Genomic DNA, 17,245 nt, shown 5'->3' with positions numbered 1-17,245 from the left:
TAGCAGTACTACACTAGAGTTGAATTCATAAATTAGATGATTATTAGCAGTACTACACTAGAGTTGAATTCATAAATTGGATGATTATTAGCAGTACTACACTAGAGTTTAATTCATAAAGTAGATGATTATTACATCTCATACAGCAGTACTACACTAGAGTTGAATTCATAAATTGGATGATTATTAGCAGTACTACACTAGAGTTTAATTCATAAAGTAGATGATTATTACATCTCATACAGCAGTACTACACTAGAGTTGAATTCATAAATTGGATGATTATTAGCAGTACTACACTAGAGTTTAATTCATAAATTAGATGATTATTAGCAGTACTACACTAGAGTTTAATTCATAAATTGGATGATTATTAAATCTCATACTGTACCAGTTCTACACTCACTGGAGTGTAATTATTTTTGGTCAGCTTTGCATTAATTCAACAAAGACATGATTAATTTACAGTTCAGACTGTGAAGAGAAATATCAAAGTGTGTACATGCTTCAGACGGTGAAGAGAATATCAAAGTGTGTACATGATTCAGTAAGCTGGAAGGTCCTTCTGTGTGCATGAGACCTACCGTCCTGCTAAACATTTTACACTACGTAAATATTGCATATATTTGGTACAAATAACTCAGATATAAAATGTCCCTTTCTCTGCAGGGTCGACCTGGTCTCAGAGGTGAAAGGTAGGACTGTTTCCATGTCTACAAATCATTTAACAGGTCCTATGAAGCATGTCCCCAAACCCCTCCTATATTCAGCTACAGATGGTCTGGATGTCCCCAAACCACTCCTATATTCAGCTATAGAGGTCTGGATGTCCCCAAACCCCTCCTATATTCAGCTACAGATGGTCTGGATGTCCCCAAACCCCTCCTATATTCAGCTACAGAGGTCTGGATGTCCCCAAACCCCTCCTATATTCAGCTACAGATGGTCTGGATGTCCCCAAACCCCTCCTATATTCAGCTACAGAGGTCTGGATGTCCCCAAACCCCTCCTATATTCAGCTACAGATGGTCTGGATGTCCCCAAAACCACCTCCTATATTCGCTATAGAGGTCTGGATGTTCCCAAACCCCTCCTATATTCAGCTACAGAGGTCTGGATGTCCCCAAACCCCTCCTATAATCAGCTACAGATGTCTGGATGTCCCCAAACCCCTCCTATATTCAGCTATAGAGGTCTGGATGTCCCCAAAACCCCTCCTATATTCAGCTACAGATGGTCTGGATGTCCCAAACCCTCCTATATTCAGCTACAGATGGTCTGGATGTCCCCAAACCCCTCCTATATTCAGCTATAGAGGTCTGGATGTCCCCAAACCCCTCCTATATTCAGCTACAGATGGTCTGGATGTCCCCCAAACCCCTCCTATATTCAGCTACAGATGGTCTGGATGTCCCTAAACCCCTCCTATATTCGCTATAGAGGTCTGGATGTCCCCAAACCCCTCCTATATTCAGCTATAGAGGTCTGGATGTCCCCAAACCCCTCCTATATTCAGCTATAGATGGTCTGGATGTTCCCAAACCCCTCCTATTCAGCTATAGAGGTCTGGATGTCCCCAAACCCCTCCTATATTCAGCTATAGATGGTCTGGATGTCCCCAAACCCCTCCTATATTCAGCTATAGAGGTCTGGATGTCCCCAAACCCCTCCTATATTCAGCTATAGAGCGTCGCAGTCCCTCCCCCTTTCAGAACAACGAGTGGCCCAGGAAATAAATCCCAATGCATTTGTCCCATATAGGCATTTCTTAAGTATTTATTTAAAGACGGTTACGCCGCGGACAAAGCCAACTCGGATCGTGACAAATCATGACAATGAACACAATGTTTTGGGACGATCAAATCATTTATAAGAAGAAAAACAAAACAAATAGTGTGGTCTCCTGACTTTCTTTTCTTCTTTCTAATGATTTGATCGGCCCAAAACATTGTGTTCATTGTCATGATTTGTCACGATCCGAGTTGGCTTTGTCCGTGGCGAGAACCGTCTTTAAATAAATACTTTAAGAAATGCCTATGAGGGAAAATGAACGGCGATTTATTTTCCGGGTCTCTCGAGGGGGCGGGACTGCGACGCTCTATGGAGGCTATGCGCGTGACATCATCGTCATACCTGGAAGTTATGCGGGAACGTCTACTGAGTGTCACAAAACTACTTCCTGTCCTCGACAGCCCAGACATCAATCAGAAAAGTCCTATTGATTGCATTAAATTACTTTAAACGACATTAAACTCACTCTGCCACTCGATCTGCCATTCACTTTATGCAATGCGGAAATGGAAGCCATCGTTCTCACCATAATTCAAATCTAAACATTTTTGTAAAGAAATGTTGTTTAAAGAAATATCTGCCTAATGATGACTGGAGGACGGTCTCTCTCTCTCTCTCTCTCTCTCTCTCTCTCTCTCTCTCTCTCTCTCTCTCTCTCTCTCTCTCTCTCTCTCTCTCTCTTCTCCTCTCTCTCTCTCCTCTCATCTCTCTCTGTCTCTCTCTCTCTCTCTCTGTCTGTCTCTCTCTCTCTCTGTCCTCTCTGTCTCTCTCTCTTCTCTCTCTCTCTCTCTCTCTCTCTCTCTCTCTGTCTCTCTCTCTCTCTCTCTCTAGGGGGAGCGAGGAGAGTGTGGAGCCCCTGGGATGAAAGGAGAACAAGTAGGTCTTTGTTTATTATACTGTAATACTCTATGGTTTACTGTAAACAGTAGCATAGTGGCTACTCTACTCTACTCTACTCTACTCTACTCTACTCTACTCTACTCTACTGTACTGTACATTTACTGTAAACAGACACGTCATTATGTGATGTTTTCTGCTCTCGTCTCTCAGGGTTTGGCTGGAACGGCGGGACCACGAGGCCCCAGAGAGAGCAGGTGAGTTTGGATTTATTTAACGCCTTTTGGTGTTTTAAGCATTACGCTACACTTTGGCTATTGAAAAACAGCAGATCTACAAGCTCATAACAGCTGATTGAACACGTGCAGCTGATTGAGACCAGGGTGACTGACAGCATCCAAACACCTCCTTTGAGGGACAGAAGTGTCGCTTGTGTGTTTTAGTCAAAAGTAGCACAGCTGCTTCTCAGACATTTTTGGATACGTATAATTATCGCCCCAATCCATCATGCATCCATCTTCAACCACTTGGCCCCAATATAACCACCCTGTGTCCATCACTGACCCCAATACAACCACCCTGTGTCCATCACTGGCCCTGTAGACCCAATACAACCACCCTGTGTCCATCACTGGCCCTGTAGACCCAATACAACCACCCTGTGTCCATCACTGACCCCAATACAACCACCCTGTGTCCATCACTGACCCAATACAACCACCCTGTGTCCATCACAGGCCCTGTAGACCCAATACAACCACCCTGTGTCCATCACTGACCCAATACAACCACCCTGTGTCCATCACTGACCCCAATACAACCACCCTGTGTCCATCACTGACCCAATACAACCACCCTGTGTCCATCACTGACCCCAATACAACCACCCTGTGTCCATCACTGACCCAATACAACCACCCTATGTCCATCACTGGCCCTGTAGACCCAATACAACCACCCTGTGTCCATCACTGACCCCAATACAACCACCCTGTGTCCATCACTGACCCTGTAGTCCCAATACAACCACCCTGTGTCCATCACTGGCCCTGTAGACCCAATACAACCACCCTGTGTCCATCACTGGCCCTATAGACCCAATACAACCACCCTGTGTCCATCACTGACCCAATACAACCACCCTGTGTCCATCACTGGCCCCAATACAACCACCCTGTGTCCATCACTGACCCAATACAACCACCCTGTGTCCATCACTGGCCCCAATACAACCACCCTGTGTCCATCACTGACCCAATACAACCACCCTGTGTCCATCACTGACCCAATACAACCACCCTGTGTCCATCACTGGCCCCAATACAACCACCCTGTGTCCATCACTGACCCAATACAACCACCCTGTGTCCATCACTGACCCAATACAACCACCCTGTGTCCATCACTGACCCTGTAGACCCAATACAACCACCCTGTGTTCATCACTGACCCCAATACAACCACCCTGTGTCCATCACTGACCCTGTAGACCCAATACAACCACCCTGTGTCCATCACTGACCCTGTAGACCCAATACAACCACCCTGTGTCCATCACTGACCCCAATACAACCACCCTGTGTCCATCACTGACCCCAATACAACCACCCTGTGTCCATCCTTCACATCCGCGCTGCGCTCGAACACACACACACACACACACACACACACACACACACACACACACACACACACACACACACACACACACACACACACACACACACACACACACACACACAGAGAGAGAGAGAGAGAGAGAGCTGTGCACTCATGGAATGTGATGCAGGGATTAGAAACTCATCCCGTTCCAATGTCTCTCGCCCCAACGCTGCCATGTGAACCACGGGAGCTTTGTCACCGAGCAGACTGTGTTCTGTAGGATTAGCATGTTATCCATGGTCTCTCTACCCGCTCTCTCTCTCTCTCTCTCTCCCCCCATGTTATCCATGGTCTCTCTACCGCTCTCTCTCTCTCTCTCTCTCTCTCTCTCTCTCTCTCTCTCTCTCTCCCCCCCATGTTATCCATTCTCTCTCTCTCTCTCTCCTCTCTCTCTCTCTCTCCCCCATGTTATCCATTCTCTCTCTCTCTCTCTCTCTCTCTCTCTCTCTCCCCATGTTATCCATTCTCTCTCCTCTCCTTAAGCATGTTGCCCGCCCCCCCCCCCCCCATAGGGTCATTTAAGGCTCAAGGGTCAAGGTTCAAGGTTCATAGAATCATAACACAGTGCAGGTGCAGGGTATATATATTTATATATTTATATATTTATATATTTATATCGCTTTTATCCAAAGCCACATAGATTGTGCATTACACACACACATGCACACACACACACACACACACACACACACACACACCACACACCTTTACATAGATTGTGCATTACATTCACCCATTCACACACGCACATGCACATGCACACGCACGTGCAAACGCACGTGCACACACCTTTACATAATATACATTGTGCATTACATTTAAACGCACCGATGGCATGTGTGAAACCATGCAAGGCACAAACCTGCACATCAGGAGCAATCAGGGGTTCAGAGTCTTGCTCAAGGACACTGACTCTGGGGTGGGGGGGGGGGGGGGGGGGAGCCCACATGGGATCGAACCGGGCACCGGGCCTCTCTACCGGCCACTCTACCGCTGATCCACTGCCGTGGAGAGAGACAGATGAAGCATGTACAAAACCACTAATACATTCCCTGGCATTGACGGAGATCTGTCTGTGTGTGTGTGTGCGTGTGCGTGTGCGTGTGTGTGTGTGTGTGTGTGTGTGCGTGTGTGTGTGTGTGTGTGCGTGCGTGTGCGTGTGCGTGTGTTTCCAGGGGGTGAGAGGAGAGCAGGGGGACCAGGGGAGTGAAGGACCAATGGGACCCAAAGTAAGACCGAAAAGCATTCATTCCAATTAACGGCTTTATGGTTAAAACATGATTATTATTATTAATTATTAGGGATGCGCGATTAATCGGTAGCATATATCGCTATCGGAATACATACATGTAGTTAGGGTGCTTATAAAGGTGATGTAATGAATCTAACATGTTAATGAGAGTGCTTATAAAGGTGATGTAATGAATCTAACATGTTAATGAGGGTGCTTATAAAGGTGATGTAATGAATCTAATATGTTAATGAGGGTGCTTATGAAGGTGATGTAATGAATCTAACATGTTAATGAGGGTGCTTATAAAGGTGATGTAATTAATCTAATATGTTAATGAGGGTGGTTATAGAGGTGATGTAATGAATCTAATATGTTAATGAGGGTGGTTATAGAGGTGATGTAATGAATCTAATATGTTAATGAGGGTGGTTATAGAGGTGATGTAATGAATCTAATATGTTAATGAGGGTGCTTATAGAGGTGATGTAATGAATCTAATATGTTAATGAGGGTGGTTATAGAGGTGATGTAATGAATCTAACATGTTAATGAGGGTGGTTATAGAGGTGATGTAATGAATCTAATATGTTAATGAGGGTGCTTATAGAGGTGATGTAATGATGATGTCGTCTCACTAAAGGGTGACCGTGGACCGGGCGGAGCCACTGGACCCCCAGGAGACGCGGGCGTTGGATTCCCTGGACCCAAGGTGACCTCAATGCAATGCAATGCAATGCAATGCAATTCAATTCAATTCAATTCAAATTCCAATTCCAATTCAATCCAATCCAATCCAATCCAACCCAACCCAATCCAATTCAATTCAATTCAATTCAATTCAATTCAATTCAATTCAATTCAATTCAATTCAATCCAATTCAATTCAATTCAATTCAATTCACTCCAACTCCAACTCGAACTAGAATGTCAATTCATTTCAATTAAATTTACATCGTTGTGTGTGTTCAACAAGATTTTGATATTTAGTCGAGTAAGACCCAGTCCGAAAAAAGAGTATATTATGGATGAACTATAGCAGCGGCAGTGCAGAGGGTGCAAAACGTGATTGACATAAAGCCAGGTTGATTTTTTTTTTAATTAATTTTCTTATGTTCTCCGAAATTCGATATGCGGCAGAAAAACAACTATACGAACCATCTAGTGTGAAACCAGCCAACCACTGACCTTTGACCTTCTGTCTTCTTTAGGGAGACAAGGGGAACCAAGGACGATCCGGCCCGGCTGGAGCCATGGGTGTTGGTCAGGCAGGACCCACGGTGAGTCCAGATGGAGGGTGTTGGTCAGGCAGGACCCACGGTGAGTCCAGATGGAGGGTGTTGGTCAGGCAGGACCCACGGTGAGTCCAGATGGAGGGTGTTGGTCAGGCAGGACCCACGGTGAGTCCAGATGGAGGGTGTGGGTCTCTATGGACCCACGGTGAGTCCAGATGGAGGGTGTGGGTCTCTATGGACCCACGGTGAGTCCAGATGGAGGGTGTTGGTCAGGCAGGAGGGTGTTGGTCAGGCAGGACCCACGGTGAGTCCAGATGGAGGGTGTTGGTCAGGCATGACCCACGGTGAGTCCAGATGGAGGGTGTGGGTCTGTATAGGGACCCATGGTGAGTCCAGATGGAGGGTGTGGGTCTGTATAGGGACCCATGGTGAGTCCAGATGGAGGGTGTGGGTCTGTATAGGGACCCATGGTGAGTCCAGATGGAGGGTGTGGGTCTGTATAGGGACCCATGGTGAGTCCAGATGGAGGGTGTGGGTCTGTATAGGGACCCATGGTGAGTCCAGATGGAGGGTGTGGGTCTGTAGGGACCCATGGTGAGTCCAGATGGAGGGTGTGGGTCTGTATAGGGACCCATGGTGAGTCCAGATGGAGGGTGTGGGTCTGTATAGGGACAAGCTGTCGTTAGTTGCTTCGATATTAATTGATTAAAACACAAACAACTTTCAAAATGGTTCAGCGATCGTCTATACATTATAGATCTGCTGTTTTTGCTACTTTGGCACGACATCATTTAAATAAATAAAAGCTGAAATAATGACATGTTTCTGCCTGACAACGATAATGAAAGACGGCATTGAACGGGCTGTCCACAAGGTGGCGCTCTACTCCCAGCAAACACTCAGTAGTTGTAATGAATGAACTCACCTGTAGAGCAGGTTCTTTATGGATTTACTCCATTCTTTACCTCCAGATCTGCAGAACAGACACAGTAAACAGAACATCAGACACACAGTGAACAGAACAACAGACACACAGTAAACAGAACATCAGACACACAGTGAACAGAACAACAGACACAAAGTGAACAGAACAACAGACACACAGACACAACATGGATGCATTTCTACCTCCAGACAGGAAGTGAACCCTTTTGAACCTGTCCTGGCTGTGGCCATAGCAAAACTGTAACCACAGCTCCATCTACTGGTGGACTGATGGTATGGCATGACCATACATACAACACCTTGGAAGCCTGCAGCTTCATTTTGACCAGAATTATGCATTTTGTTTAGCTTTAGTTTTACAAATTAAGTACAAATTATACATCAACAATGAAAAGAAAGAAAACAGCCACAAGAGGGCGTTCACAGAGAACAGGCTGAAGCTAAAAGCGTATAAGTTCCTCTCCTTCTCACAACCAAACGTTCCAGACGTGTGTTTCTCATCTCATCTCATCTCCAGGGACCCCCGGGACCTCCTGGGAGTCAGGGACCTCAGGGCTTCGCCGGAGAAGGTCTACCTGGAACTAAAGTAAGATTCTCTTCAATAGTTCTCATTTAGTTTTAGTCACATTTTATAGTCACCTGGAATGTCTTAGTGTTTGTCTAGTTTTAGTCGACTAAATCTACAGGTGATTTAGTCGAACAAAATGCATTTTGGCGAGGCCCTGATGCCGTCGTAACGACTGATTTTACGCTTGCTGAAAATAGCCGATCTACACTGTGTTGTAGTTTGTAGATCTGCTCTTTTCAGCATGCAACCAAGTGTAAAATGACTTTTTGTCCACTAGTCCCTTCCTGACATATTATTGTTCCCTGTGTGTGTGTGTGCGTGTGCGTGTGCATGTGCGTGTGCGTGTGCGTGTGCGTGCGTGTGCGTGTGTGTGTGTGTGTGTGACATCATCAAAGGGGGACCGCGGTTACGAGGGTCAAAAGGGCAGCCGCGGACCGCCGGGGCTCGGGGTCAAAGGTGACCAGGTAGGATTGACCCCATGGCTGGGAGGTATATCATGACCTCTGACCTTTAGGATTGGACCTCTCGCTGTTCACAGTGTTATAACAAGACATGACCTCTGTCTGACCTTTGACCTCTGACCTTCCAGGGAACTTCAGGAGCCCCCGGCCTTCCAGGGCTGATGGGATTTCCAGGAGCCGGTATCCAAGGAGACAAGGTAAACATCTGTATTAACCAATGAGGAGCTGGTATCCAAGGAGACACATCTTTATTAACCAATGAGGAGCCGGTATCTTTATGAACTGTGGTCCGTCTGTGTGCTTTCAGGGAGACCAGGGCCCCGCCGGGCCCTCGGGGCCCAGGGGACCTCCGGGCCTGGGGATCATTGGACCTAAGGTAAGACGAGAGGCCCTCCGGGCCGTGGGGTCATCATTGGACCTCGGGTTGGTGGCAGCGGGCAGTGGTTCAACCAATCAGCGGGCAGTGGTTCAACCAATCAACGAGACCTGCATTTTGTTTTTCTTCCGGCACACACAGAGAAGTCGAAGCGTATTCACGCGTGAAATCGTTGCGTGCGGTATCGGCGAATATGCCAGTCTAACCAGTGATCCCACACAGGGGTAAGGGGTCGACACTATGCCAGTCTAACCAGTGATCCCACACAGGGGTAAGGGGTCGACCCTATGCCAGTCTAACCAGTGATCCCACACAGGGGTAAGGGGTCGACCCTATGCCAGTCTAACCAGTGATCCCACACAGGGGTAATAAAGGGTCGACACTATGCCAGTCTAACTATCCCACACAGGGGTAAGGGGTCGACACTATGCCAGTCTAACCAGCGATCCCACACAGGGGTAAGGGGTTGACACTATGCCAGTCTAACCAGCGATCCCACACAGGGGTAAGGGGTCGACACTATGCCAGTCTAACTATCCCACACAGGGGTAAGGGGGTCGACACTATGCCAGTCTAACCAGCGATCCCACACAGGGGTAAGGGGTTGACACTATGCCAGTCTAACCAGTGATCCCACACAGGGGTAAGGGGTCGACACTATGCCAGTCTAACCAGCGATCCCACACAGGGGTAAGGGGGTCGACACTATGCCAGTCTAACCAGCGATCCCACACAGGGGTAAGGGGTTGACACTATGCCAGTCTAACCAGTGATCCCACACAGGGGTAAGGGGGTTGACACTATGCCAGTCTGACCAGTGATCCCACACAGGGGTAAGGGGGTTGACACTATGCCAGTCTAACCAGTGATCCCACACAGGGGTAAGGGGGTTGACACTATGCCAGTCTGACCAGTGATCCCACACAGGGGTAAGGGGTCGACACTATGCCAGTCTAACCAGTGATCCCACACAGGGGTAAGGGGCTGACACTATGCCAGTCTAACCAGCGATCCCACACAGGGGTAAGGGGTCGACACTATGCCAGTCTAACCAGTGATCCCACACAGGGGGTAAGGGGGTTGACACTATGCCAGTCTAACCAGTGATCCCACACAGGGGTAAGGGGTTGACACTATGCCAGTCTAACCAGTGATCCCACACAGGGGGTAAGGGGCCGACACTATCTGGCAGGTAGATAAAATGTCGGGGCATGTGGAGTTTGCTTTGGAGTCTGCTATAAACACAGCACGAGTTAAAATAAGTAGTTGTCTTTTTCCTAATCATTATAAATATAATTCTCTGGTATCGGATCGGGAACAAAAAAAAGTGTATTATCGGGACATCCCTAGTTTTAAAGTGTATTATCGGGACATCCCTAGTTTTAAAGTGTATTATCGGGACATCCCTAGTTTTACTTTTAGTCTAGTTTAGTCTCTATAGTCCATTAACCGTTGCCTGACCTTAACTAACGTGCAGTTCTGCCCTGTGCCTGCAGGGGGACCAAGGGTTCCCGGGGGAGTCCGGCCCGCCGGGGGAGAGGGGCCTGGGGGAGCCCGGACCCAAGGTGAGGCCCCGCCCCTCAGCTCACTCCTGATTGGATGAGAAACCGTTCATTAAAGAACTGGAGAGACCACTGTTACTGAACACACACTCTATCTATAACTCTATCTATAATTCACATAACGATGATTACTGTCACAATATAGAGCTATTTAACAGTTACTGAACACACTCTATAGCGATGATTAATGTCACAATATAGAGCTATTTAACACTGTTACTGAACACACTCTATAGCAATGATTACTGTCACAATATAGAGCTATTTAACAGTGTTACTGAACACACTCTATAGCAATGATTACTGTCACAATATAGAGCTATTTAACAGTGTTACTGAACACACTCTATAGCAATGATTACTGTCACAATATAGAGCTATTTAACACTGTTACTGAACACACTCTATAGCAATGATTACTGTCACACTATAGAGCTATTTAACACTGTTACTGAACACACTCTATAGCAATGATTACTGTCACACTATAGAGCTATTTAACACTGTTACTGAACACACTCTATAGCAATGATTACTGTCACAATATAGAGCTATTTAACACTGTTACTGAAACACACTCTATAGCAATGATTACTGTCACAATATAGAGCTATTTAACACTGTTACTGAACACACTATAGCAATGATTACTGTCACACTATAGAGCTATTTAACACTGTTACTGAAACACACTCTATAGCAATGATTACTGTCACAATATAGAGCTATTTAACACTGTTACTGAACACACTCTATAGCAATGATTACTGTCACACTATAGAGCTATTTAACACTGTTACTGAACACACTCTATAGCAATGATTACTGTCACAATATAGAGCTATTTAACACTGTTAATGAACACACTCTATAGCAATGATTACTGTCACACTATAGAGCTATTTAACAGTTACTGAACACACTCTATAGCGATGATTACTGTCACACTATAGAGCTATTTAACACTGTTACTGAACACACTCTATAGCAATGATTACTGTCACAATATAGAGCTATTTAACAGTTACTGAACACACTCTATAGCAATGATTACTGTCACACTATAGAGCTATTTAACACTGTTACTGAACACACTCTATAGCAATGATTACTGTCACAATATAGAGCTATTTAACACTGTTACTGAACACACTCTATAGCAATGATTACTGTCACAATATAGAGCTATTTAACACTGTTTACTGAACACACACTATAGCAATGATTACTGTCACAATATAGAGCTATTTAACACCGTTACTGAACACACTCTATAGCAATGATTACTGTCACAATATAGAGCTATTTAACACTGTTTACTGAACACACACTATAGCAATGATTACTGTCACAATATAGAGCTATTTAACACCGTTACTGAACACACTCTATAGCAATGATTACTGTCACAATATAGAGCTATTTAACACTGTTACTGAACACACACTATAGCAATGATTACTGTCACAATATAGAGCTATTTAACAGTTACTGAACACACTCTATAGCAATGATTACTGTCACAATATAGAGCTATTTAACAGTTACTGAACACACTCTATAGCAATGATTACTGTCACAATATAGAGCTATTTAACAGTTACTGAACACACTCTATAGCAATGATTACTGTCACAATATAGAGCTATTTAACACTGTTACTAAACACACACTATAGCAATGATTACTGTCACAATATAGAGCTATTTAACACCGTTACTGAACACACTCTATAGCAATGATTACTGTCACAATATAGAGCTATTTAACACCGTTACTGAACACACACTCTATAGCAATGATTACTGTCACACTATAGAGCTATTTAACAGTTACTGAACACACTCTATAGCAATGATTACTGTCACAATATAGAGCTATTTAACAGTTACTGAACACACACTATAGCAATGATTACTGTCACAATATAGAGCTATTTAACAGTTACTGAACACACTCTATAGCAATGATTACTGTCACAATATAGAGCTATTTAACAGTTACTGAACACACACTATAGCAATGATTACTGTCACAATATAGAGCTATTTAACAGTTACTGAACACACACTATAGCAATGATTACTGTCACAATATAGAGCTATTTAACACTGTTACTGAAACACACACTATAGCAATGATTACTGTCACAATATAGAGCTATTTAACAGTTACTGAACACACACTATAGCAATGATTACTGTCACAATATAGAGCTATTTAACAGTTACTGAACACACTCTATAGCAATGATTACTGTCACAATATAGAGCTATTTAACAGTTACTGAACACACACTATAGCAATGATTACTGTCACAATATAGAGCTATTTAACACTGTTACTGAAACACACTCTATAGCAATGATTACTGTCACAATATAGAGCTATTTAACAGTTACTGAACACACTCTATAGCGATGATTACTGTCACAATATAGAGCTATTTAACACTGTTACTGAACACACACTATAGCAATGATTACTGTCACAATATAGAGCTATTTAACACTGTTACTGAACACACACTATAGCAATGATTACTGTCACACTATAGAGATATTTAACACTGTTAGTGAACACACACTATAGCAATGATTACTGTCACAATATAGAGCTATTTAACACTGTTACTAAACACACTCTATAGCAATGATGATCAATATTGCTCCTTAACTTAAAAAAAAGTTTTTTCAAAGTTACAGCAGATTTAAATGAAACATCTGAGCAGAAATATTGACAGCTCTGCATGTGTGTGTGTGTGTGTGTGTGTGTGTGTGTGTGTGTGTGTGTGTACAGGGGGAGGGGGGCCCTGAGGGCACTGCTGGGATACCTGGCATTCCTGGTGAGGACGGAGCTGTGGGGCCAAAGGTCAGTGACCTTCTGGGGGCCAAAGGTCACCAGTTGTGGAAAGATACTTAATTGCTTTACTCTCAAGTACTGTACTGTACTGTACTGTACTGTACTGTACTGTACTGTACTGTACTGTACTGTACTGTACTGTACTGTAACTACTGTACCGTACCATTCCGTACCATATATATTAATGTAATACTAATTCTCTCCACCAGGGGGAGATGTGTGATTAATGTGTGTACGTATTAATGTAATACTAATTCTCTCCACCAGGGGGAGATGGGATTACCAGGATCCAGAGGCCTAGAGGGAGTCCCCGGGAAAGGCGTCCCCGGAGAAAAGGTCAGATGCACACAAAGGTTCCACGTTGTCTCCATGTCTGTCTGAGTCACGGCAGCTTTAATGTGATCACGGAACATCCTGGATTAACGACAAGACAAACAGTCACAGAAATACATATGCAAATACGACGTGAGCTCAAAGAACACTGGGAGTGTCAATGTTTACACACCTTCTGTCAGCCTCTGACACATCGCACGCACGCACACACACGTGCACACACGCACGCACGCACACACACACACACACACACACACACACACACACACACACACACACACACACACACACACACACACACACACACACACACACACACACACACACACACACACACACACACACACACACACACACCACCCAAGGTAACTTTCAAAAGGTCTCACCTTTAAAATCGTGTCATTTGTCATCCTGTCAGGGCACGTTTGGCCCTAGACGGTTAGTTCAGATGTTTGTTCAATAATAATATGTCAATTTGAAGAATAGATCAATGACTTCGCCAGCCAATAGTTCCATGTGACAGAGAGGTCAAAGTTGAACGAAAGTTGCACTATAGAAATAGGTCAACAATACAATTAAATGACGCTAGTTTTGTGGGTTAATTTACTTTTAATCAGAGACTCCGCCTTGAGCCATCTAGCCTTTAAAGTCTATGGGCTGGTAGAGTACACATAGAACTACACATCCCACAGTGCACTGGGCCATCTAGCCTTTATATATAACGTCTATGGGCTGGTAGAGTACACATAGAACTACACATCCCACAGTGCACTGGGCCATCTAGCCTTTATATATAACGTCTATGGGCTGGTAGAGTACACATAGAACTACACATCCCACAGTGCACTGGGCCATCTATAGCCTTTATATATAACGTCTATGGGCTGGTAGAGTACACACATAGAACTACACATCCCACAGTGCACTGGGCCATCTATAGCCTTTATATATAACGTCTATGGGCTGGTTAGAGTACATAGAACTACACATCCCACAGTGCACTGGGCCATCTATAGCCTTTATATATAACGTCTATGGGCTGGTAGAGTACACATAGAACTACACATCCCACAGTGCACTGGGCCATCTATAGCCTTTATATATGTCTATGGTTGTAATGAGTTGTTTCCAGGGGGAACTAACTGTTGCAATGTGTTGTTTCCAGGGGGACAGGGGGAACCGTGGCCCCAGGGGCTTGCCGGGGGCCCTGGGCCCCGTGGGACCTGCAGGGGCCAAGGTACGTGTTCTGTTTAACTCTTTTTTCCCAAGTCCGTATATATACGTACATCGACGCTAGGGGGCGCCATATCCCAGGTCCGTATATAAACTAGAAAAGTCGCAATTTCGGAAAATAGCAAAGTGTTGTTGCCGCAGTAGCAATATTTGCTCCAACCTCTGTCCAATTTTCCTTTGTCTGTCTTGACTCTCTCGACTCTCTTGACTCTCTTGAACAGTAATTTGATAACGCTTGAATAGTTTGGTCTTCTGCCCCTGCAAGGGGATTTATGTCTTTATAAACGATTGTAAAACATAGATTGGTTACATAAACCAACAACAGCCAATTACAAACGTTATGCAAAGCTCGGCCAATCACAGCGGAAGTTAGGTATAGGTTAATCCGGAAGAATAATAAAGTGTGACAATAAATATATTGTGGTTCCAACACTAATAAAGACAGATCACAACAATAAGGGACCTTAAAAATGTGTCACGGGTACACCTGGTCATGATGTCATCAGGGGTCATAAGGTCACGTTGTGGTGTTGTTTGTGTCCACCAGGGGGAGCCGGGCAGTCTGGGATGGATGGGCCTGCCGGGACCTCCAGGACGGGGCCTACCAGGACCTAAGGTACGCACACACACACACACACACACACACACACACACACACACACACACACACACACACACACACACACACACACACACACACACACACACACACACACACACACACACACACACACACACAGAACAGCACAAGTGCAGTTATTTCAGATTTCAGACACATAATTATATCCCACGTAGCTCGCTGATGTAGCAAGTATAGAAACCAAACAGACCTTGTTTTTTAACGTGGTATCTTTCAAGCACTATAGCGCTAGCGCTAGCGCTAGCGCTAGTGCTAGTGCTAGCGCTAGTGCTAGCGCTAGTGCTAGCAAGCTAGGCTACAAACATACTGTCCCATTTGTGTATCCAGGGAGACGTGGGAGCCGCGGGCCCAGCGGGACCGGTCGGAGAGCACGGCGTTGGGATCGCCGGGCCGAAGGTAACATAATGTCACTGGACGTTGCATGTAGTTCTAGTGTCTCACCACCGTGTGGCGCTGTGTGTCTCCTCATAGACACAACGATGTAGTTCTATAGCGTCTCACCACCGTGTGGCGCTGTGTGTCTCTCCTCATAGACACAATGATGTAGTTCTATAGCGTCTCACCACCGTGTGGCGCTGTGTGTCTCTCCTCATAGACACAATGATGTAGTTCTATAGCGTCTCACCACCGTGTGGCGCTGTGTGTCTCCTCATAGACACAATGATGTAGTTCTATAGTGTCTCACCACCGTGTGGCGCTGTGTGTCTCTCCTCATGGACACAACGATGTAGTTCTATAGTGTCTCACCACCGTGTGGCGCTGTGTGTCTCCCCTCATGGACACAATGATGTAGTTCTATAGTGTCTCACCACCGTGTGGCGCTGTGTGTCTCCCCTCATAGACACAATGATGTAGTTCTATAGTGTCTCACCACCGTGTGGCGCTGTGTGTCTCTCCCCTCATGGACACAACGATGTTGTTCTAGTGTCTCACCACCGTGTGGCGCTGTGTCTCCCCTCATAGACACAATGATGTAGTTCTATAGTGTCTCACCACCGTGTGGCGCTGTGTGTCTCCCCTCATGGACACAACGATGTTGTTCTATAGTGTCTCACCACCGTGTGGCGCTGTGTGTCTCCTCATTGACACAACGATGTAGTTCTATAGTGTCTCACCACCGTGTGGCGCTGTGTGTCTCCTCATAGACACAATGATGTAGTTCTATAGTGTCTCACCACCGTGTGGCGCTGTGTGTCTCCCCTCATAGACACAATGATGTTGTTCTAGTGTCTCACCACCGTGTGGCGCTGTGTGTCTCCTCATGGACACAACGATGTAGTTCTATAGTGTCTCACCACCGTGTGGCGCTGTGTGTCTCCTCATGGACACAACGATGTTGTTCTAGTGTCTCACCACCGTGTGGCGCTGTGTCTCTCCTCATAGACACAATGATGTAGTTCTATAGTGTCTCACCACCGTGTGGCGCTGTGTGTCTCTCCTCATAGACACAATGATGTAGTTCTAGTGTCTCACCACCGTGTGGCGCTGTGTGTCTCCTCATAGACACAA

The 17,245-nt window shown here is 45.3% G+C and overlaps 1 protein-coding gene across 1 annotated transcript in view; it reads left to right on the top strand.

The window, feature by feature from the left end:
* The window catches only part of col28a1a (collagen, type XXVIII, alpha 1a), a gene marked incomplete at its 5' end in the record, with an annotated part of 38,807 nt that overhangs the window by 10,207 nt on the left and 11,355 nt on the right, over nucleotides 1-17,245 (top strand). Inside the window, 16 exons of the mRNA XM_080787286.1 lie at nucleotides 670-695; nucleotides 2,842-2,885; nucleotides 3,272-3,370; nucleotides 5,466-5,519; nucleotides 6,165-6,233; nucleotides 6,733-6,801; nucleotides 8,219-8,287; nucleotides 8,665-8,733; nucleotides 8,859-8,927; nucleotides 9,038-9,106; nucleotides 10,603-10,671; nucleotides 13,468-13,539; nucleotides 13,798-13,866; nucleotides 15,029-15,100; nucleotides 15,644-15,712; nucleotides 16,064-16,132. Coding sequence (XP_080643412.1) covers nucleotides 670-695; nucleotides 2,842-2,885; nucleotides 3,272-3,370; nucleotides 5,466-5,519; nucleotides 6,165-6,233; nucleotides 6,733-6,801; nucleotides 8,219-8,287; nucleotides 8,665-8,733; nucleotides 8,859-8,927; nucleotides 9,038-9,106; nucleotides 10,603-10,671; nucleotides 13,468-13,539; nucleotides 13,798-13,866; nucleotides 15,029-15,100; nucleotides 15,644-15,712; nucleotides 16,064-16,132 — 1,057 coding nt within the window. The remainder of the gene's footprint in view (nucleotides 1-669; nucleotides 696-2,841; nucleotides 2,886-3,271; nucleotides 3,371-5,465; nucleotides 5,520-6,164; nucleotides 6,234-6,732; nucleotides 6,802-8,218; nucleotides 8,288-8,664; nucleotides 8,734-8,858; nucleotides 8,928-9,037; nucleotides 9,107-10,602; nucleotides 10,672-13,467; nucleotides 13,540-13,797; nucleotides 13,867-15,028; nucleotides 15,101-15,643; nucleotides 15,713-16,063; nucleotides 16,133-17,245) is intronic.

This window comes from Protomyctophum bolini (assembly GCF_963924005.1).
Source record: "Protomyctophum bolini genome assembly, chromosome: 17".
In the NCBI taxonomy this organism is placed as follows: Eukaryota; Metazoa; Chordata; class Actinopteri; order Myctophiformes; family Myctophidae; genus Protomyctophum; species Protomyctophum bolini.
This window is presented reverse-complemented; position numbering and strand designations above follow the sequence as displayed.